This window comes from Ranitomeya imitator, chromosome 1, assembly GCF_032444005.1.
Source record: "Ranitomeya imitator isolate aRanImi1 chromosome 1, aRanImi1.pri, whole genome shotgun sequence".
NCBI classification, from domain to species: Eukaryota; Metazoa; Chordata; class Amphibia; order Anura; family Dendrobatidae; genus Ranitomeya; species Ranitomeya imitator.
Window position 1 is genome coordinate 1,072,416,765 of NC_091282.1, and position 23,758 is coordinate 1,072,440,522.

General features: G+C 51.8%; 1 protein-coding gene across 1 annotated transcript in view; it reads right to left on the bottom strand.

Moving 5' to 3' along the window:
- The window catches only part of CBR4 (carbonyl reductase 4), a 35,672-nt gene extending 13,331 nt beyond the window's left edge, over positions 1-22,341 (bottom strand). Inside the window, exons 1-3 of the mRNA XM_069744205.1 lie at positions 22,252-22,341; positions 8,911-9,052; positions 46-163 (exon numbers count right to left, since the gene is read on the bottom strand). Of these exons, the coding sequence (XP_069600306.1) occupies positions 46-163; positions 8,911-9,052 (260 nt within the window). The 5' untranslated portion in view covers positions 22,252-22,341. The remainder of the gene's footprint in view (positions 1-45; positions 164-8,910; positions 9,053-22,251) is intronic.
- Between the last annotated feature and the right edge of the window lie 1,417 nt (positions 22,342-23,758).

The following is a 23,758-nucleotide window of genomic DNA, read 5'->3' on the forward strand; positions in this document are numbered from 1 at the left end:
CCATTGTTTGCGAGTCATATGCTGCATATGTAAAAGATCGCTTACCTATTTATTCCGGCTGCGTTAACCAGGTAGTTAACATTGCCAACATTTTTTAGAATCTCTTGAAATGTGCGCTGAACGTCTTGTTCCTTGGCGACATCACAGCCTAGAGCCAGGTGACCTATGTGACACATGATACACGTCTGTCCCAGTACCAGATGACGGGGGAGACCCCACATACAGTTACATACAGCCTGCACTGCCATTATACCGCCCCCGGCCATGGGCCCGGCCCTACACAATCTACAACCCCTGGCAAAAATTATGGCATCACCGGCCCTGGAGGATGTTCATTCAGTTGTTTAATTTTGTAGAAAAAAAACAGATCACAGGCATGGCACAAAACTAAAGTCATTTCAAATGGCAACTTACTGGCTTTAAGAAACACTAAAAGAAATCAAGAACAAAAAATGTGATAGTCAGTAATGGTGACTTTTTTTAACCAAGCATAGGAGAAAAATTATGGAGTCACTCAATTCTGAGAAATTATGGAATCACCCTATACATTTTCATACCCAAAAATAACACCTGCATCAAATTAGATCTGCTCGTTAGTCTGCATCTAAAAAGGAATGATCACACCTTGGAGAGCTGTTGCACCAAGTGGACTGACATGAACCATGGCTCCAACACGAGAGATGTCAACTGAAACAAAGGAGAGGATTATCAAACTCTTAAAAGAGGGTAAATCATCACACAATGTTGCAAAAGATGTTGGTTGTTCACAGTCAGCTGTGTCTAAAATCTGACCAAATACAAACAACATGGGAAGGTTGTTAAAGGCAAACATACTGGCAGACCAAGGAAGACATAAAAGCGTCAAGACCGGAAACTTAAATCAATATGTCTCCAAAACAAGAAATGCACAACAAAACAAATGAGGAACGAATGGGTGGAAACTGGAGTCAACGTATGTGACCGAACTGTAAGAAACCGCCTAAAGCAAATGGGATTTACATAGAGAAAAGCTAAACGAAAGCCATCATTAACACCTAAACAGAAAAAAACAAGATTACAATGGGCTAAGGAAAAGCAATCGTGGACTGTGGATGACTGGATGAAAGTCATATTCAGTGATGAATCACGAATCTGCATTGGGCAAGGTGATGATGCTGAAACTTTTGTTTGGTGCTGTTCCAATGAGATTTATAAAGATGACTGCCTGAAGAGAACATTCAAATTTCCACAGTCATTGATGATATGGGGCTGCATGTCAGGTAAAGGCACTGGGGAGATGGCTGTCATTACATCTTCAATAAATGCACAAGTTTATGCTGATATTTTGGACACTTTTCTTATCCGATCAATTGAAAGGATGTTTGGTGATGATTAAATCATTTTTCAAGATGATAATGCGTCCTGCCATAGAGCAAAAACTGTGAAAACATTCCTTGAAAAAAGACACATAAGGTCAGTGTCATGGCCTGCAAATAGTCCAGATCTCAATCCAATTAAAAATCTTTGGTGGAAGTTGAAGAAAATGGTCCATGACAAGGCTCCAACCTGCAAAGCTGATCTGGCAACAGCAATCAGAGAAGGTTGGAGCCAGATTGATGAAGAGTACTGTTTGACACTCATTAAGGCTACGTTCACGACGGGGGCGTGGCCTGAACGTCCATGTGAGCGGACGTGTGACAGAGCGCTCCCGCTGCTAACGCTCAATTTATCCTTATAAGCCGCAGCTGAGCGGCGATTCAAGGCGCTTACCGGCTGCAGGAAAGTCCCGGGAGTGCGGCGGTGAATAGAGGCGGCCTCGAGGTCAACAAATATGACCAGGAGGAGGCAAAGAGATGCAGGAGCCGGCGAGGCTGGGATCAGCCAAGATGGCGCCGACGCCAGAGAGAAGGCGGAGAAGGACAACGCGGCATGCCAGAAGAGAATGGCGGCGGCGGCAAAGCTCCAGCAGTTTGCTAGAGTGGAGGCCGCAGGGAACACAGGAAAAGCAGAGGAGGATGCCGGAGCAGACACAGACACAGAAGGAGAGGAGGAAAGCCCAGCAGAGGAGCAGGAGGTACAACAGGGGAGCAGGGATGGTGACATGGCAGTGGTAGTAGGGGGATCTGAAGATAAGGAGTCAGGAGCAGAGCCCACCCTTAGAGATGTCTTTGCACTGGTATCATCCTGCAAACAATCCCTCACCCAGCAGCTACAGGAGGTCAAGGGGGATACAGCCCAGATAAATGCAGCCCTGCAGAAGATTGACAAACGTGTGGGGGCTGTGGAGGAAAGAGTGAGCACGGCAGAAGACCATATAGTGCAGCTGCAGAAAGCGGAGAGGAAGTTTACTCAGGCAATATCGGAGCTGGCTGCAAAAAATGAGGATCTGGAGAACAGGTCCAGAAGAAATAACATTCGTATAGTGGGTGTCCCTGAAAAAATTGAGGGGAGGAATCCCACGGAGTATATTGAAAGCTGGCTCCTTGAGACCTTTGGTGATGCAGCACTGACAAAAGTATTTGCGGTAGAAAGAGCCCACAGGGTCCCACCGAAACCACCTGTCCCTGGAGCAAATCCCCGTACCATGCTTGCCAAAATCCTAAACTACAGAGACAGAGACATTATCCTGAGGAAAGCTAGAGACATGACGGATCTGACAATTGGAGGTCAAAGAGTTGCTATTTACCCTGACTATTCCGCCCTGGTACAGAAACAACGGATGATGTTCACGGGTATCAAGAGACGGCTGAGAGAACTGGGAGTGCAATACTCCATGATGTTTCCGGCACGACTGAGAGTGGTAGCGCTGGATAAGATTCATTTTTTCCAGACGCCGGAGGACGCTACCCAGTGGATAGATCTTAACGCTAAAAAGCTTAAAGGGAAAGGAGATTGAAAATGTGGGGTGGGTTAGTCGGGAGGTATTTTAATTCTTTCAAAAAGGGGAAAAAGAGATGGACTGACAGTACATTGGTAATTGAAATGTGAAGGTTGGAGGGTGGAGCTGGGTATTATTCAGGGAATGTACTGGGTGTGCTGATGCGGCGGAGAAGTACGAGGGAGGAAGGGTGTGCAGCGTACTAAAAGTTTATTTAGTTTCTTGCAGTTGTAATTTAATACAGGTTGAATTATATTGTTCTTCTAAGAATTGCGCCGAATTCTGTTATAAACGGTAGCGGGAGGCGGAAGGAGAAGGTTACGTTAACAAGAGTGTTCGCAATGGGTGATGGTGCCTCACTCTTGATAAGAGGCAGAATGTATAGTATTGGGGGGTGTGGGGGAGAGGGGGTAGGGGTAAGGGTGGGGAGGGAAGTTAGACAGCTCAGAACGGGGAGTAAAGACATAACTAAAGATGATGAGTCACATAATAGGGGACCGCTTTAAGATTTTGAGTTGGAATGTGAGAGGTCTGGCGGATAAATCTAGGAGAGCTGCGAGCTTGCAGTATGCGAAGGATCAGCGGGCTTCTATGATATGCTTGCTAGAGACGCACTTGATACAGGAGAAAGTGGACGTACTGAATAGACGTTGGATACAGAAAGGGTATCATTCTACCTTTTCGACGTACTCAAGAGGTGTGTCAGTGTTGGTGCCGGTGGGAGTGCAGTATGAAGAGGTGAAAGTATGCGTGGATGCTGAGGGTCAGTATGTGGTGATACAATGTATATTGTATGGAGTGAGATTGTGTGTGGCGGCAATGTATATTCCACCTCCATATTCAAGTAAGAAGATCAGGGAGGTGTTGGAGAGGGTGCAACGATGGAAACCACTACCACTCTTAATTATTGGGGATTTGAACAATATCTGTGATGACTTTTGGGATAAAAATAAGAACACCCAGAACAGGTCGGAGGGGCACACTACAACATTTGGTACCTATGTGCGTGAAATAGGCATGATTGATCTATGGAGAGTTAGACATGTTGGGGAGAGAGGGTACTCGTGCTACTCGCCGGCTCATGCTACGCTATCCAGAATTGATATGGCGTTGGGTAACCGCCTGTTGGACACAATGGTGGGAGAGGTGCGTTATCTGCCGAGGGCCCTTTCGGATCACAGTCCAATTGAGGTGGAGGTTAGGTTGTTGGGGACACGGACCGCAAGTGGGAGAGAATGGAAGATCCATCCTAACTGGTTACAGAGTATTGATTTGGACGGTATAGGGAAGGAGGTGACGGAATTCTTTGCTTTAAATGATGGGAGTACAGATGCTCTAACTGTTTGGGATGCAATGAAAGCGTACCTGAGAGGGTTACTATTTAGAGACATTAGTAGGTGTAAGAGGAGGACAAGGGAGGCGGAGAGAGTGGCGATGGAGGAGCTGAAAGCCGCAGAGGACGAGATGGTAGTGCTGGGGACTTCTGAGGCAGAGAAAAGGTTGAGAACAGCGCAAAATTGTATGGAAAAGATTCTGCTGGGAAAAGCTGAAAGGAAGCGGGAGTTTCAGAGGGTGGCTTATTTTCAGGAGGGAGAAACAGTGGGACACATGCTATCGGTGGTGGCCGCGGCTCAGCGTGGTACCTCGTATGTACATTCGTTGGTTTCAGATGGGGGGAGCAGGGTATCTGAAACACCTGAAATTATAAAGGTCTTTGCGGACTTTTACGCGGACTTATATTCCTCCAGGGTCAATGAGTCAGCCGGAGATACGGAGACTTTCCTTGAGAGTCTGGGTCTTCCGAAATTGAGTGAGGAGGATGGGGTGAGCCTCGATGCCCCTATCACCGAGGAGGAACTGAGTCGGGCGCTGAAGTCTATGGCTAATGGGAAGGCACCTGGGGTTGATGGGTTACCAGCCGAAATCTATAAAAGTTTGGAGGAAGTGCTGATTCCCAGATTAAAGTTAGTACTGGAGGAGGCTGGATGCCAAGGGTATCTCCCAGCATCTATGAGGGAGGCTATTATAGTGGTTATTCCGAAGGAGGATAAGGATCTGGGGAAGCCTGAGTCATATCGACCAATCTCTCTGTTAACCATCGATGTCAAACTCTTGGCCAAGGTGTTAGCTACCCGTTTGTCCAGCGTCATTGCTAGCCTTGTACATCCGGATCAGTCTGGTTTTATGCCTGACAGGTCTACAGCGGTTAATCTGCGGAGGCTGCATATGAACCTACAGCTGAAGTCTGACAACTGTGGCCGAAGGGTTATTGCATCCTTGGATGCCCATAAGGCGTTTGACAGTGTGGAGTGGGGATATCTCTGGCGGGTGTTGAAGTGTATGGGTATTGGTCCGCAATTTGTGGCATGGACTCAACTGTTATATTCACTACCAACAGCTAGAATTAGAGTGAATGGGGAACTTTCTCAGCCTATAAAGTTGGCCAGAGGTACGAGGCAGGGTTGCCCACTGTCGCCCCTTCTGTTTGCCTTAGCTGTGGAGCCACTGGCCGCTAAGATCCGACAATCGGATGAGGTTCCTGGGTTCAGATATGGGAGTGTTGAGGAGAAGATCGCGTTATATGCAGATGACATCTTACTGTTCCTGGCGGACCCGGATGAAGCCTTGAATGGGGCTATCGAGATCATTGGGAAATTTGGAGCCTTGTCGGGATTGAGGATAAATTGGGATAAATCGGTCCTCTTCGAGGTGGATGGGGTGGAGGAGAGCAGAAGTGAGCCATTGGGAGAGGGGCGGCTTAAGGTGGCATCCCTTTTCAAATACCTGGGAATATGGATCTCGATGCCAGTTACAGAGTTTTTGTATAGGAATTTGACTCCTCTCATGGGCGCCCTTAAAGCAAAAGTGGATGCGTGGAATAAATTACACCTATCGGTGGTGGGTAGGGTTAATCTCATTAAAATGGTTCTGATGCCCAAATTACTTTACGTCCTACATAATGCGCCAGTTTGGATTCCACGTGGGAAATTCCGGCAGATTAATGCTCTTTTTAGAAGCCTGATATGGGGGAGGCGGTACCCACGTATTCGCCTGGAGACGCTTCAGCGACCCAAGGAAGATGGAGGATTGGCTTCACCCAATCCTGAGTTATATTTTCTTGCAGCCCAGAGCCAGCATTTGAAGGGCTGGGCGCGGGGAGCGTCTACCAGTGCGGTACAACACTTGATGGAGAGGGTGACAAACCGAAGACCGGTGGCGCAGTGTCTGGAGGATGGCTCCTTGGGAGTATTGGGGAAATTATACCCAACTATGTTTTTGATACATAAATTATGGACCAGACTGCGACATATTCGGGGGGTTACGGGGCTGACTAAATTTACACCGATATGGCTTAATAATAATTTGGTTGAGTTTGCGGCTCTTGGAGTGCTGGCGGAGTGGCAGGCCAAAGGAATCCACTTGGTGGCTCAGATAATTCAACAACAAGGATTAAAGTCCTTTTCGCAGCTGCAGGGGGAGTTTGGATTGAGACCGACTGGGGAGTATCAATATGCTCAGATGAAACATGCCTTTAAAGCGCAAAACAAGGGCGGTGGTATTGAGATCCAGGAGGACATAGTTCTGGAATACGTATGTGGGGAAGGGTCCACAAGGGGAGTCATTACCACCCTTTATAAGGACCTTCTACATGCATATTTACTAGACTTCCCTCTAAAAGCGAGAGCGAAATGGGAAAGAGATTTAGGCCCAATGGAGGATGAAACCTGGGAGTCGGTGTTGGAGTGGGTTCCACGAGTGTCACTGAGCGAGCCGTATAGACTATCGCAGCTGTACATCTTGCACAGAGTCTATAAATCACCGGAAGTGTTGCACAGAGCGGGGTTGCGTGCGGACTCTGAATGCCCGAGATGTAAGACTGAGAATGCAGGAATATACCACATGATGTGGATATGTCCAAGACTGGTTGCTTTCTGGTTGGTGGTAATGAGCCGTGTGGAAGGGGCGTATAAATGCAGAGTGCCGAGAGATCCAATAGTGTGTATACTGGGACATGTAGAGGAAATTAGAGTGGATAACACCTGGAAGATAGCAATAGCTAGGCTATTATATATGGCAAGGAAGGTAATAGCAAGGAACTGGATCAAGGATGAGCCGCCTACAAGGGGTGAATTCCTGAAATATGTTAAACATGGTCTCAATTTGGAAAAGGGGGTATACAAAAGACGTGGGAAAATAGAAACGTTTGATAAAATGTGGTCTCCGTGGCTCGAGCTGGGATAGTAGGTATGGGAAATGGGAGGATGAGGGCCTCTGAAAGGAAGAGAGTGCTAAAGAACAAGCGGACATAAGTGATTCAAATGGCTCAAAGAGCCATCAATACTGGTAACAAAGTATAACTGGGTATGAGCTGTCAGGGGAGGGGGAGGTTTGGGTTTTGTTGGGATTGTTGGGGGTTTGGAAAATGTAAAAATTTTGTAATATACTGGAAAATGCATAAATTGTATTGTTCATATTCGCTTTCAATAAAAATCTATTTAAAAAAAAAAAAAAAAAAAAAGGCTACGTTCACATTTGCGTTGTGCGGGGCTGCGTCGGCGACGCACCGCACAACGCAAACAAAAACGCAACAAAGCGCACGCTAAAACGCTGCGTTTTGCGATGCATGCGTCCTTTTTTGCCGAAATTGGGATGCAAAAAAAAATGCAACTTGCTGCGTTTTCTGCGCCCCACGCTTGCGTCCAAAAAAACGCATGCGTCGCAAAACGCAGCACAACGCATGTCCATGCACCCCCCATGTTAAATATAGCGGCGCATGACGCATGCGTCGCCGCAGCGTTTCCCGACGCTGCGTCAGGAAACGCTAATGTGAACGTAGCCTAAGTCCATGCCTCAGAGACTGCAAGCTGTTATAAAAGTCAGAGGTGGTGCAACAAAATACTAGTGATGTTTAGGAGTGTTTTTTTTGTTTGTTTGTTTTTCATGATTCCATAATTTTTTTCCTCAGAATTGAGTGATTCCATAATTTTTTCCCTATGCTTGGTTAGAAAAAGTAACCATTACTGACTACCACATTTTTTGTTCTTGATTTCTTTTAGTGTTTCTTAAAGCCAGAAAGTTGCCATTTGAAATGACTTTAGTTTTGTGCCATGATCTGTGATCTGCTTTATTTTCTACAAAATTAACCTGAATGAACATCCTCCAAGGCCGGTGATTCCATAATTTCTGCCAGGGGTTGTATATGAGACAACTGCATTATTAGCAGGCTAGTCTGTGCAGAAATAGCTATGCTGCCTGATAGATTTCAACTTCTTTATTTTGTGCAGTGATCAGCCAGATACCAGCACCATCAGCCTCTGGAGGGGCTTTTTATTATGATATGGGGGCGGTATAAAGTGATATGATGGACAGCAAATGCCTCACTGCATTAAAAAGAAGCAGTCATCTTGGAAAAAAGACTATTTACCTGCAATAAATAGCGTTACAGTGTTGACTGGCCACCTAACTGAAAGTTCGGCTACTGAGAGAAAATGCCTTTATTTCCTCCCTGGAGCTGCTGGCTTTCAGCCATGGAGGAGATGCAGGCAGTGGTTACAGTCATCTCACAGCTCCATTAACTACCCAGTGAACAGCAGCTCTCGCACACCCCAGCACTGTGATTGACAGCTGGCTCTGCAGTGCATCTGTGTAGAGCAAGCTGTCAATCAGCAGCTCCAGGGAGGAAAGAAAATCATTTTCTTCTGATATCCGCATGTTCAATAAGGCGGCCAATCAGCACAGGAACACTTTATCAGCAGAATAACAGTATATATGAAAGTAAGTAGTATTTTCCAAGGTGGCAGGTTCCCTTTAAGCTCTATATTTCCTACTCTTTAGGCATACACAGCCATTTCTTATAATATACTGAATATCAGAATTATCTCTAAGGTGCTGCATGTGATCACCCTCACTCTGATAATCAACATCATTTATTTCCGTTTGTTTAGCTTAAAAAAAAATATGGGAGAATTATCCATGGACAAATGAATATAGACGTCCTTTCCAGGCCGCAACACTGGCCCTGCCATGGACGGACATTATCTACAGATACTGACCTCCAATCTCCTCGGTGGTGGCTTTGGCTACATCCAGATTCCTCGATATAACCACGACTTTATAATCTCTCTGCACCAACAACTTGGCCACGGCTTTTCCAATCCCTCGGGATCCCCCGAATACGGCACAGACGTTACTCATCTGCAAATACAAAGGAGAATGACTGTGATGGCAGCGTGTACAACGCTGAGTGCACGGCACCAACGTCTGTGGGGATCATTGTGCACCGGTAATGTGTCACAGATGTTTTACTAATATTTCCATCTACCCCAGGCCATGCACCAATTTACATAAAATAGCAAAAAGGATAAAAGAAGCTTTAGCCTCCCGGCACTCCCACAGTACAGAGGCCACCAGTCTGTCAATGGCACCAGGGACAGCAGCCATAAGGAATCCATTTCTGTCCGTCCTGTCCCCTATAAGCCAAACCTCATTCATCTGCAAAAAGCAAAAGCAGTCAGGAATATATATTAGCAGATTGCTAAACTCCGTGTAAGGGGACATGTGTTGTGAATTCTGTGGCAGAGCTCCCTCCTGTGGTCACAAGTGGTACTTCGGCTGATTCTCTCTGGGAGCTTCCGTTTGTGGAGGAAAGTGGTACTGCGGCTTCTGAGTTTCCTCCCTCAGGTGATCTGGTGAGGTCGTTAGGTGCTTCTCTACTTAACTCCACCTAATGCTTTGATCCATGCTTCCTGTCAATGTTCCAGTGTTGGACTTGTTTTTCCCTGGATCATTCCTGTGGCCTGCTGCTCTGCATAGCTAAGTTCTTCTTTGCTATTTGTTTGCTATTTTTTCTGTCCAGCTTGTCTAATTGTTTTGCTGGAAGCTCTGGGACGCAAAGGGTGTACCTCCGTGCCGTTAGTTCGGTACGGAGGGTATTTTTGCCCCCTTTGCGTGGTTTTCTTTAGGGTTTTGTGTAGACCGCAAAGTTATCTTTCCTATCCTCGCTCTGTTAAGAAAGTCGGGCCTCACTTTGCTGAATCTATTTCATCCCTACGTTTGTCTTTTCATCTTAACTCACAGTCATTATATGTGGGGGGCTGCCTTTTCCTTTGGGGTATTTATCTGAGGCAAGGTAGGCTTATTTTCTATCTTCAGGCTAGTTAGTTTCTCAGGCTGTGCCGAGTTGCATAGGCAGAGTTAGGCGCAATCCACGGCTGCCTCTAGTGTTGTTTGGAGAGGATTAGGGATTGCGGTCTGCAGAGTTCCCACGTCTCAGAGCTCGTTCTATTATTTGGGGTTATTGTCAGATCACTGTATGTGCTCTGACCGCTATGTCCATTGTGATACTGAATTGCCTATCACAACAGACATGTACTTAGATTTGGGGGCACTAAACTAGCAGCCAGCAAATCACAGATAGGGTGCAGCTTAGTAAACATGGCACTTTGGGCTTTATGTAGTAAAAGAGGAAGTGAATTAGTGGAGATGAGCCCAGGGACCTAGTCCGGAGCAGTTAAGCTGTGTGCACACGTAGCAGATTTTTCGCGGAAAAAAAAAACGCATACATTATGCATCCCATCATGCATTCCGCAATTTTTGTGCACATGATGCGTTTATTTTCCGCAAAATAAACGCATCGCAGGAAAAAATGCAGCATGTTCATTTCCCACTATATTATTGCATTGGGAACCTCCGGAAAAATCCGCAAAAAAACGCGGTAAAAAATGCGCAAAAAACGCATGCGGATTTCTTGCAGAAAATGTCCATTTTTGCTCAGGAACTTTCTGCAAGAAATCCTGAACGTGTGCACATAGCCTAAAGCGTGATGCAATGTCCTCGGCCTCATCTGTGCAGGTCACACACCAACATTTCTTTACAATCCTGGACTCAGCTCAGGGAATCAATTCCAAAATGGCTAGTTTTGAGCTATACCTCAGTTACATAAGTGCATTATAGTTGTTTAGGGGCCTTGAACCAAGTGTGAGGATCCCTTTAAGAAGAACCAACAATAATCCAAATATTATGTCCACAATTCCAAGCTCCTCCATGGGTCTCCGGACCTGAAATAACAGCCTTTTAGGCTGGGTTCACATTGCGTTACTGCAGTCCGTTCAACGCATGCGTTCAACGGACTGCGTTAACGCAAGTGCCGAAAAAGATTGCGGTATGCGATAGCGCAGATGCTCTATCTGCGCTAGCGGTGACGGACCCGGAAACGCTGCAGCCCGCATTCGAGGGTCCGTCACAGAATGACGGCACATCGCTAGCGCATGCCCATTATGGCATGCGTTGGTGATGCACCCGATAATAGGGGTTAATGACAGCGTTAACGGACTGCGTTACACCACGTTATGCCGCAGTGTAATGCAGTCCGTCTAACGGACTACCATAACGCAATGTGAACCCAGCCTTAGGGTATGTTCACTACAGACAAAAACAACTGAAAAAACTCCCGGCGTTTGTTTAGGCTTTCCATTGTAAAGTATGGAGCAGCTTCATAGTGGAAAACCTAAAGAATGGTACTCGCTGCTTTTTACGGTTTGAATGTACAATATGCTTGGATGTGAACGGCAATGTTGTTCTTTAATACAGACAAAAAGGAAGAGCCTTTGAAGCGTTTTGTCAGCACATTTTCAGGCTTTTTTTTTAAACTAATCCGCTCAAAAATGCCTAAAAGAATAGCTACAGGGAGAAAATTAAAATTTGAAGTTTTATTCTCCCTGCAGCCGCTCGCTTCCAGTCCAGTTTTGTGCAGCGGCTCACTACACAGCGACAGTGATGTTACTACACTACACAGCGACAGTGATGTTACTACACTACACAGCGACAGAGATGTTACTACACTACACGGCGACAGTGATGTTACTACACTACACGGCGACAGGGATGTTACTACACTACACAGCGACAGAGATGTTACTACACTACACGGCGACAGTGATGTTACTACACTACACGGCGACAGGGATGTTACTACACTACACGGCGACAGTGATGTTACTACACTACACGGCGACAGTGATGTTACTACACTACACGGCGACAGTGATGTTACTACACTACACGGCGAAAGTGATGTTACTACACGGCGACAGTGATGTTACTACACTACACGGCGACAGTGATGTTACTACACTACACAGCGACAGTGATGTTACTACACTACACGGCGACAGTGATGTTACTACACTACACAGCGACAGAGATGTTACTACACTACACGGCGACAGTGATGTTACTACACTACACAGCGACAGGGATGTTACTACACTACACGGCGACAGTGATGTTACTACACTACACGGCGACAGTGATGTTACTACACTACACGGCGACAGTGATGTTACTACACGGCGACAGTGATGTTACTACACTACACGGCGACAGTGATGTTACTACACTACATGGCGACAGTGATGTTACTACACGGCGACAGTGATGTTACTACACTACACGGCGACAGTGATGTTACTACACTACACAGCGACAGTGATGTTACTACACTACACGGCGACAGTGATGTTACTACACTACACAGCGACAGAGATGTTACTACACTACACGGCGACAGTGATGTTACTACACTACACGGCGACAGTGATGTTACTACACTACACAGCGACAGTGATGTTACTACACTACACGGCGACAGTGATGTTACTACACTACACGGCGACAGTGATGTTACTACACTACACAGCGACAGAGATGTTACTACACTACACGGCGACAGTGATGTTACTACACTACACGGCGACAGTGATGTTACTACACTACACGGCGACAGTGATGTTACTACACTACACGGCGACAGTGATGTTACTACACTACACGGCGACAGTGATGTTACTACACTACACGGCGACAGTGATGTTACTACACTACATGGCGACAGTGATGTTACTACACGGCGACAGTGATGTTACTACACTACACGGCGACAGTGATGTTACTACACTACACAGCGACAGTGATGTTACTACACTACACGGCGACAGTGATGTTACTACACTACACAGCGACAGAGATGTTACTACACTACACGGCGACAGTGATGTTACTACACTACACGGCGACAGTGATGTTACTACACTACACAGCGACAGTGATGTTACTACACTACACGGCGACAGTGATGTTACTACACTACACGGCGACAGTGATGTTACTACACTACACAGCGACAGAGATGTTACTACACTACACGGCGACAGTGATGTTACTACACTACACGGCGACAGTGATGTTACTACACTACACGGCGACAGTGATGTTACTACACTACACGGCGACAGTGATGTTACTACACTACACGGCGACAGTGATGTTACTACACTACACGGCGACAGTGATGTTACTACACTACACGGCGACAGCGATGTTACTACACTACACGGCGACAGCGATGTTACTACACTACACGGCGACAGTGATGTTACTACACTACACGACGACAGCGATGTTACTACACTACACGGCGACAGTGATGTTACTACACTACACGGCGACAGCAATGTTACTACACTACACGGCGACAGTGATGTTACTACACTACACGGCGACTGCGATGTTACTACACTACACGGCGACAGCGATGTTACTACAATACACGGCGACAGTGATGTTACTACAATACACGGCGACAGTGATGTTACTACACTACACGGCGACAGTGATGTTATCACTCCCCTGCCCTGCACCTTGACCGGCAGCCTGCTGCCCAGAGTGTGTGCAGTGTGTGTGTGCAGCTTGTGTGTGCGCAGCGTGTGTGCATGTGCAGAGCTGCAGTAAACCGGCCAAATATGATATACACAGCATTTACCTGCAGATTATCATTGTACCTACAGGTAATTAGCATTTTTGAAGGAGACAAGTTCCATTTAAAAAGGGTTGTATTTTTTTTTTTACTTTTTGTACTTTTTTCTTGCAGAAATTTCCTGAGCAAAACTGGACATTTTCTGCAAGAAATCCGCATGCGTTTTTTTCACGCATTTTTTTTGCGCGTTTTTAACGCGCTTTTTCCGGAGCTTCCCAATGCATTAAATAGCGGGAAAACCCCCCAAAATTAATAATGAACATGATGCGTTTTTTACCACGATGCTATTTTTTCGCGGAAAAAAACGCATCATGTGCCCAAAAATTGCGGAATGCATTCTAAATGATGGGATGCATAATGTAAGCGGTTTTTATGCATTTTTATAGCGAAAAAAACACAACGTGTGCACACAGCCTTAAGCTGCATTCACATTGTGTTCCGGCAGCCATTCGGTGGCCCGTCGGGGTTTACATCCAGGACCCCCACAAAACAGGATTTGGATGTATGCGCCGCAGGGCCATAGACTGTAATGGTAATGACAGAACCAACATGCGCTCTCTAATCATTGTCCTAGTAGAGGCGGACACCCAGACACAGTCTACTACATCCATTTTGAGTAATCACTTTTCCAATCTTTATGCTCAGGAGCCACAAGAGCAGATATTTTGGTCCTGGCCCCTACACCAACAGTTGCCTGGACGCTCTCCCTCTTCTCCCACCCTCCAGTCACTCTCCTCCGAGGAGCCTGCCTCAGGTCTCACGCCGTCCTTCCCTGGGGCGGTGCACGTGGGATCAATAGTCAAATATGCCATCACATCAGTACTGTGCTGCCCCAGCGAATGACAATGTGTGAGCGAGCCCTCGGAGGGTGAGGCACGGTCCTCAGACAAGAGCGACCTGTCAGTGACTGGAGGAAGCAGGGAGAGGGGCCAGAGAGCTAGAAGTGCAGACCAAGCCCCCTATAGTAGGAGCTCATTCACATAAAAATTGCAAAAGCGATTACTCAGGACTGGAATAAACAATTGAAAAAATAAAAGTACATTATTCATCTGAACTACAGCGACCTAACACAGATGAGATCAGGTGGGGGTGGGGGGGCTGACAGGTTCCCTTTAAGAGTTTCCCTCCCAGAGCATAATAGTAGGTCATAGGCCGAGGTCACACTTGTGTGCAATGCGGCTGTATAGGAATACATGCAGCTGAACGCTCCGGTCCCGAGTATTGATGTGCGAGTGTGACCCCGGCCATAGACAGGGTGTGTTGATCGTTTGGGGCCAGGGTATATAGGAGCAGGGTATACAAGGGCAGGGTGTATGGAGTGCAAGGCGTAGGGGACAGGGTGTACGGTGAAGGTGGGCAGGTCGTATGGGGCCTGGATATATAGGGCTAGGGTCTAAAGGGAGCCAGTGTGTACAGGGGCCAGGGTGTAAAGGGCTAGGGTCTACAAGGGGGGGCCAGTGAGTATAAAGGCATGTGTATGAAGGCCAGATGTACAGAAGCAGAGAATACGGGGGCAGGGTCTACAGGGTGGGCATTGTGTATTGGGGCAGGGTTTACAGAGGCTAGGGTGTACAGGGGGCAAGTATATGGGGGCAGGGTGTACAGGGGGCCAGTATATGGGGGCAGGGTGTACAGGGGGCCAGTATATGGGGGCAGGGTGTACAGGGGGCCAGTATATGGGGGCAGGGTGTACAGGGGGCCAGTATATGGGGGCAGGGTGTACAGGGGGCCAGTATATGGGGGCAGGGTGTACAGGGGGCCAGTATATGGGGGCAGGGTGTACAGGGGGCCAGTATATGGGGGCAGGGTGTACAGGGGGCCAGTATATGGGGGCAGGGTGTATATGGGGCAGGGTGTACAGGGGGCCAGTATATGGGGGCAGGGTGTACAGGGGGCCAGTATATGGGGGCAGGGTGTATATGGGGCAGGGTGTACAGGGGGCCAGTATATGGGGGCAGGGTGTACAGGGGGCCAGTATATGGGGGCAGGGTGTACAGGGGGCCAGTATATGGGGGCAGGGTGTACAGGGGGCCAGTATATGGGGGCAGGGTGTACAGGGGGCCAGTATATGGGGGCAGGGTGTATATGGGGCAGGGTGTACAGAGGGCCAGTATATGGGGGCAGGGTGTACAGGGGGCCAGTATATGGGGGCAGGGTGTACAGGGGGCCAGTATATGGGGGCAGGGTGTACAGGGGGCCAGTATATGGGGGCAGGGTGTACAGGGGGACAGTATATGGGGGCAGGGTGTACAGGGGGCCAGTATATGGGGGCAGGGTGTATATGGGGCAGGGTGTACAGGGGGCCAGTATATGGGGGCAGGGTGTACAGGGGGCCAGTATATGGGGGCAGGGTGTATATGAGGGCAGGGTGTACAGGGGGCCAGTATATGGGGGCAGGGTGTACAGGGGGCCAGTATATGGGGGCAGGGTGTATATGGGGCAGGGTGTACAGGGGGCCAGTATATGGGGGCAGGGTGTATATGGGGCAGGGTGTACAGGGGGCCAGTATATGGGGGCAGGGTGTACAGGGGGCCAGTATATGGGGGCAGGGTGTACAGGGGGCCAGTATATGGGGGCAGGGTGTACAGGGGGCCAGTATATGGAGGCAGGGTGTACAGGGGGCCAGTATATGGGGGCAGGGTGTACAGGGGGCCAGTATATGGGGGCAGGGTGTACAGGGGGCCAGTATATGGGGGCAGGGTGTATATGGGGCAGGGTGTACAGGGGGCCAGTATATGGGGGCAGGGTGTACAGGGGGCCAGTATATGGGGGCAGGGTGTACAGGGGGCCAGTATATGGGGGCAGGGTGTATATGGGGCAGAGTGTACAGGGGGCCAGTATATGGGGGCAGGGTGTACAGGGGGCCAGGGTGTATATGGGGCAGGGTGTACAGGGGGCCAGTATATGGGGGCAGGGTGTACAGGGGGCCAGTATATGGGGGCAGGGTGTACAGGGGACCAGTATATGGGGGCAGGGTGTACAGGGGGCCAGTATATGGGGGCAGTGTGTACAGGGGGCCAGTATATGGGGGCAGGGTGTACAGGGGGCCAGTATATGGGGGCAGGGTGTATATGGGGGCAGGGTGTACAGGGGGCCAGTATATGGGGGCAGGGTGTACAGGGGGCCAGTATATGGGGGCAGGGTGTACAGGGGGCCAGTATATGGGGGCAGGGTGTACAGGGGGCCAGTATATGGGGGCAGGGTGTATATGGGGGCAGGGTGTACAGGGGGCCAGTATATGGGGGCAGGGAGTACAGGGGGCCAGTATATGGGGGCAGGGTGTACAGGGGGCCAGTATATGGGGGCAGGGTGTACAGGGGGCCAGTATATGGGGGCAGGGTGTACAGGGGGCCAGTATATGGGGGCAGGGTGTACAGGGGGCCAGTATATGGGGGCAGGGTGTATATGGGGCAGGGTGTACAGGGGGCCAGTATATGGGGGCAGGGTGTACAGGGGGCCAGTATATGGGGGCAGGGTGTATATGGGGCAGGGTGTACAGGGGGCCAGTATATGGGGGCAGGGTGTACAGGGGGCCAGTATATGGGGGCAGGGTGTACAGGGGGCCAGTATATGGGGGCAGGGTGTACAGGGGGCCAGTATATGGGGGCAGGGTGTACAGGGGGCCAGTATATGGGGGCAGGGTGTATATGGGGCAGGGTGTACAGGGGGCCAGTATATGGGGGCAGGGTGTACAGGGGGCCAGTATATGGGGGCAGGGTGTACAGGGGGCCAGTATATGGGGGCAGGGTGTACAGGGGGCCAGTATATGGGGGCAGGGTGTACAGGGGGCCAGTATATGGGGGCAGGGTGTACAGGGGGCCAGTATATGGGGGCAGGGTGTATATGGGGCAGGGTGTACAGGGGGCCAGTATATGGGGGCAGGGTGTACAGGGGGCCAGTATATGGGGGCAGGGTGTACAGGGGGCCAGTATATGGGGGCAGGGTGTACAGGGGGCCAGTATATGGGGGCAGGGTGTACAGGGGGCCAGTATATGGGGGCAGGGTGTATATGGGGCAGGGTGTACAGGGGGCCAGTATATGGGGGCAGGGTGTGTACAGGGGGCCAGTATATGGGGGCAGGGTGTACAGGGGGCCAGTATATGGGGGCAGGGTGTACAGGGGGCCAGTATATGGGGGCAGGGTGTACAGGGGGCCAGTATATGGGGGCAGGGTGTACAGGGGGCCAGTATATGGGGGCAGGGTGTACAGGGGGACAGTATATGGGGGCAGGGTGTACAGGGGGCCAGTATATGGGGGCAGGGTGTATATGGGGCAGGGTGTACAGGGGGCCAGTATATGGGGGCAGGGTGTACAGGGGGCCAGTATATGGGGGCAGGGTGTATATGAGGGCAGGGTGTACAGGGGGCCAGTATATGGGGGCAGGGTGTACAGGGGGCCAGTATATGGGGGCAGGGTGTATATGGGGCAGGGTGTATATGGGGCAGGGTGTACAGGGGGCCAGTATATGGGGGCAGGGTGTACAGGGGGCCAGTATATGGGGGCAGGGTGTACAGGGGGCCAGTATATGGGTGCAGGGTGTACAGGGGGCCAGTATATGGAGGCAGGGTGTACAGGGGGCCAGTATATGGGGGCAGGGTGTACAGGGGGCCAGTATATGGGGGCAGGGTGTACAGGGGGCCAGTATATGGGGGCAGGGTGTATATGGGGCAGGGTGTACAGGGGGCCAGTATATGGGGGCAGGGTGTACAGGGGGCCAGTATATGGGGGCAGGGTGTACAGGGGGCCAGTATATGGGGGCAGGGTGTACAGGGGGCCAGTATATGGGGGCAGGGTGTATATGGGGCAGAGTGTACAGGGGGCCAGTATATGGGGGCAGGGTGTACAGGGGGCCAGTATATGGGGGCAGGGTGTATATGGGGCAGGGTGTACAGGGGGCCAGTATATGGGGGCAGGGTGTACAGGGGGCCAGTATATGGGGGCAGGGTGTACAGGGGACCAGTATATGGGGGCAGGGTGTACAGGGGGCCAGTATATGGGGGCAGGGTGTACAGGGGGCCAGTATATGGGGGCAGGGTGTACAGGGGGCCAGTATATGGGGGCAGGGTGTACAGGGGGCCAGTATATGGGGGCAGGGTGTACAGGGGGCCAGTATATGGGGGCAGGGTGTACAGGGGGCCAGTATATGGGGGCAGGGTGTACAGGGGGCCAGTATATGGGGGCAGGGTGTATATGGGGCAGGGTGTACAGGGGGCCAGTATATGGGGGCAGGGTGTACAGGGGGCCAGTATATGGGGGCAGGGTGTACAGGGGGCCAGTATATGGGGGCAGGGTGTATATGGGGCAGGGTGTACAGGGGGCCAGTATATGGGGGCAGGGTGTACAGGGGGCCAGTATATGGGGGCAGGGTGTACAGGGGGCCAGTATATGGGGGCAGGGTGTACAGGGGGCCAGTATATGGGGGCAGGGTGTACAGGGGGCCAGTATATGGGGGCAGGGTGTACAGGGGGCCAGTATATGGGGGCAGGGTGTACAGGGGGCCAGTATATGGGGGCAAGGTGTATATGGGGGCAGGGTGTACAGGGGGCCAGTATATGGGGGCAGGGTGTATATGGGGCAGGGTGTACAGGGGGCCAGTATATGGGGGCAGGGTGTACAGGGGGCCAGTATATGGGGGCAGGGTGTACAGGGGGCCAGTATATGGGGGCAGGGTGTATATGGGGCAGGGTGTACAGGGGGCCAGTATATGGGGGCAGGGTGTGTACAGGGGGCCAGTATATGGGGGCAGGGTGTACAGGGGGCCAGTATATGGGGGCAGGGTGTACAGGGGGCCAGTATATGGGGGCAGGGTGTACAGGGGGCCAGTATATGGGGGCAGGGTGTACAGGGGGCCAGTATATGGGGGCAGGGTGTACAGGGGGACAGTATATGGGGGCAGGGTGTACAGGGGGCCAGTATATGGGGGCAGGGTGTATATGGGGCAGGGTGTACAGGGGGCCAGTATATGGGGGCAGGGTGTACAGGGGGCCAGTATATGGGGGCAGGGTGTATATGAGGGCAGGGTGTACAGGGGGCCAGTATATGGGGGCAGGGTGTACAGGGGGCCAGTATATGGGGGCAGGGTGTATATGGGGCAGGGTGTATATGGGGCAGGGTGTACAGGGGGCCAGTATATGGGGGCAGGGTGTACAGGGGGCCAGTATATGGGGGCAGGGTGTACAGGGGGCCAGTATATGGGTGCAGGGTGTACAGGGGGCCAGTATATGGAGGCAGGGTGTACAGGGGGCCAGTATATGGGGGCAGGGTGTACAGGGGGCCAGTATATGGGGGCAGGGTGTACAGGGGGCCAGTATATGGGGGCAGGGTGTATATGGGGCAGGGTGTACAGGGGGCCAGTATATGGGGGCAGGGTGTACAGGGGGCCAGTATATGGGGGCAGGGTGTACAGGGGGCCAGTATATGGGGGCAGGGTGTACAGGGGGCCAGTATATGGGGGCAGGGTGTATATGGGGCAGAGTGTACAGGGGGCCAGTATATGGGGGCAGGGTGTACAGGGGGCCAGTATATGGGGGCAGGGTGTATATGGGGCAGGGTGTACAGGGGGCCAGTATATGGGGGCAGGGTGTACAGGGGGCCAGTATATGGGGGCAGGGTGTACAGGGGACCAGTATATGGGGGCAGGGTGTACAGGGGGCCAGTATATGGGGGCAGGGTGTACAGGGGGCCAGTATATGGGGGCAGGGTGTACAGGGGGCCAGTATATGGGGGCAGGGTGTACAGGGGGCCAGTATATGGGGGCAGGGTGTACAGGGGGCCAGTATATGGGGGCAGGGTGTACAGGGGGCCAGTATATGGGGGCAGGGTGTACAGGGGGCCAGTATATGGGGGCAGGGTGTATATGGGGCAGGGTGTACAGGGGGCCAGTATATGGGGGCAGGGTGTACAGGGGGCCAGTATATGGGGGCAGGGTGTACAGGGGGCCAGTATATGGGGGCAGGGTGTATATGGGGCAGGGTGTACAGGGGGCCAGTATATGGGGGCAGGGTGTACAGGGGGCCAGTATATGGGGGCAGGGTGTACAGGGGGCCAGTATATGGGGGCAGGGTGTACAGGGGGCCAGTATATGGGGGCAGGGTGTACAGGGGGCCAGTATATGGGGGCAGGGTGTACAGGGGGCCAGTATATGGGGGCAGGGTGTACAGGGGGCCAGTATATGGGGGCAAGGTGTATATGGGGGCAGGGTGTACAGGGGGCCAGTATATGGGGGCAGGGTGTATATGGGGCAGGGTGTACAGGGGGCCAGTATATGGGGGCAGGGTGTACAGGGGGCCAGTATATGGGGGCAGGGTGTACAGGGGGCCAGTATATGGGGGCAGGGTGTACAGGGGGCCAGTATATGGGGGCAGGGTGTACAGGGGGCCAGTATATGGGGCAGGGTGTACAGGGGGCCAGTATATGGGGGCAGGGTGTACAGGGGGCCAGTATATGGGGGCAGGGTGTATATGGGGGCAGGGTGTACAGGGGGCCAGTATATGGGGGCAGGGTGTACAGGGGGCCAGTATATGGGGGCAGGGTGTACAGGGGGCCAGTATATGGGGGCAGGGTGTACAGGGGGCCAGTATATGGGGCAGGGTGTACAGGGGGCCAGTATATGGGGGCAGGGTGTATATGGGGGCAGGGTGTACAGGGGGCCAGTATATGGGGGCAGGGTGTATATGGGGCAGGGTGTACAGGGGGTCAGTATATGGGGGCAGGGTGTACAGGGGGCCAGTATATGGGGGCAGGGTGTACAGGGGGCCAGTATATGGGGGCAGGGTGTACAGGGGGCCAGTATATGGGGCAGGGTGTACAGGGGGCCAGTATATGGGGGCAGGGTGTACAGGGGGTCAGTATATGGGGCAGGGTGTACAGGGGGCCAGTATATGGGGGCAGGGTGTACAGGGGGCCAGTATATGGGGGCAGGGTGTACAGGGGGCCAGTATATGGGGGCAGGGTGTACAGGGGGCCAGTATATGGGGGCAGGGTGTACAGGGGGCCAGTATATGGGGGCAGGGTGTATATGGGGCAGGGTGTACAGGGGGCCAGTATATGGGGGCAGGGTGTATATGGGGCAGGGTGTACAGGGGGCCAGTATATGGGGCAGGGTGTATATGGGGCAGGGTGTACAGGGGGCCAGTATATGGGGCAGGGTGTATATGGGGCAGGGTGTACAGGGGGCCAGTATATGGGGCAGGGTGTATATGGGGCAGGGTGTACAGGGGGCCAGTATATGGGGCAGGGTGTATATGGGGCAGGGTGTACCAGGGACAGGCGCCAGCTGTGTGCACAGACAGCGCCGCTGACCATCCAGGCCAGGGTCTCCGGCACCTGCCGGTGGAGGGTCCACTCTTACGACCACCTATATAAGGTTGGTGACCCCGCAGTGGGCAGGACTCCTCCACATACACTTCTCGGGAGTCTGATCCATAGCGCAGTAGTCACACACTATGTGCCTAGTGTCACTTCCTGTACAGGTAGAAACCACATCCAGGGCTGCTGGGAGCCATTTGCACACTCAGAAGCAGGGGGCTGCGGTGCGGTTCTCTCCGGCCCTGGCTCGCTATACACACACTGCGGCACGTACCGTTCTCCCCGCGGGCACTCAGCGCACAGTGGGAGGGTCCAGGTACAGCGTGGAGCTCCGCCTACACGTGCGATGACGTAACTGTCATGTGATGTAGACTCGTCATGTGACCGCTCGCTTTTCTGTTTAGCTTGTGATCTCGTACAGTTTGTTCACTCCGCGTCTCTGTGGTTGGAGGGCACCGCGGGGGGCACGGGGGCAGAGAGCTGCTCTGGTGGGCGACGGGCTGCGGAGAATTGCCGGTGTGAGGGGGTCAAAGGAGAATTGTCTCTGTGGGGATGTAACTTCCTCAGATGCTGGAGGAGTCACAACTGTTCCCTGGAGGGGGGGGGGGGGGGGCGCCTGCTGTGTGGGGATCTGCAGGGACATACAAGGAATGTTCAACTAAATAGGGGGGACAGCTATCATAGGGTTAAAGTCCTACAATAGCGTCCATTGCTGTTACATAAGGGAAAGACCAGACCCGTCCGGATTCCTGTAGAGTTGGGTTGGGTGATGCTTCATCGCTCAGACAGGCTGCGGTCTCTGGGTTTCCCCTCATAGCTCATATTGGGGGTCTGCAGCATTCTCACAGGCCGCAGTCTCTGGGTTTCCCTCATAGCTCATATTGGGGGTCTGCAGCGTTCTCTCACAGGCTGCAGTCTCTGGGTTTCCCTCATAGCTCATATTGGGGGTCTGCAGCATTCTCTCACAGGCCGCAGTCTCTGGGTTTCCCTCATAGCTCATATTGGGGGTCTGCAGCGTTCTCTCACAGGCCGCAGTCTCTGAGTTTCCCTCATAGCTCATATTGGGGGTCTGCAGCGTTCTCTCACAGGCCGCAGTCTCTGGGTTTCCCTCATAGCTCATATTGGGGGTCTGCAGCGTTCTCTCACAGGCCGCAGTCTCTGGGTTTCCCTCATAGCTCATATTGGGGGTCTGCAGCATTCTCTCACAGGCCGCAGTCTCTGAGTTTCCCTCATAGCTCATATTGGGGGTCTACAGCGTTCTCTCACAGGCCGCAGTCTCTGGGTTTCCCTCATAGCTCATATTGGGGGTCTGCAGCATTCTCTCACAGGCCGCAGTCTCTGGGTTTCCCTCATAGCTCATATTGGGGGTCTACAGCGTTCTCTCACAGGCCGCAGTCTCTGGGTTTCCCTCATAGCTCATATTGGGGGTCTGCAGCGTTCTCTCACAGGCTGCAGTCTCTGGGTTTCCCCCATAGCTCAAATTGGGGGTCTGCAGCGTTCTCTCACAGGCTGCAGTCTCCGGTTTCTCTTATAGCTCATATTGGGGGTCTGCAGCGTTCTCTCACAGGCCGCAGTCTCTGGGTTTCCCTCATAGCTCATATTGGGGGTCTGCAGCGTTCTCTCATACAGGCTGCAGTCTCTGGGTTTCCCTCATAGCTCATATTGGGGGTCTGCAGCATTCTCTCACAGGCTGCAGTCTCTGGGTTTCCCCCATAGTTCAACTTGGGGGTCTGCAGCGTTCTCTCACAGGCCGCAGTCTCAGGGTTTCCCTCATAGCTCAT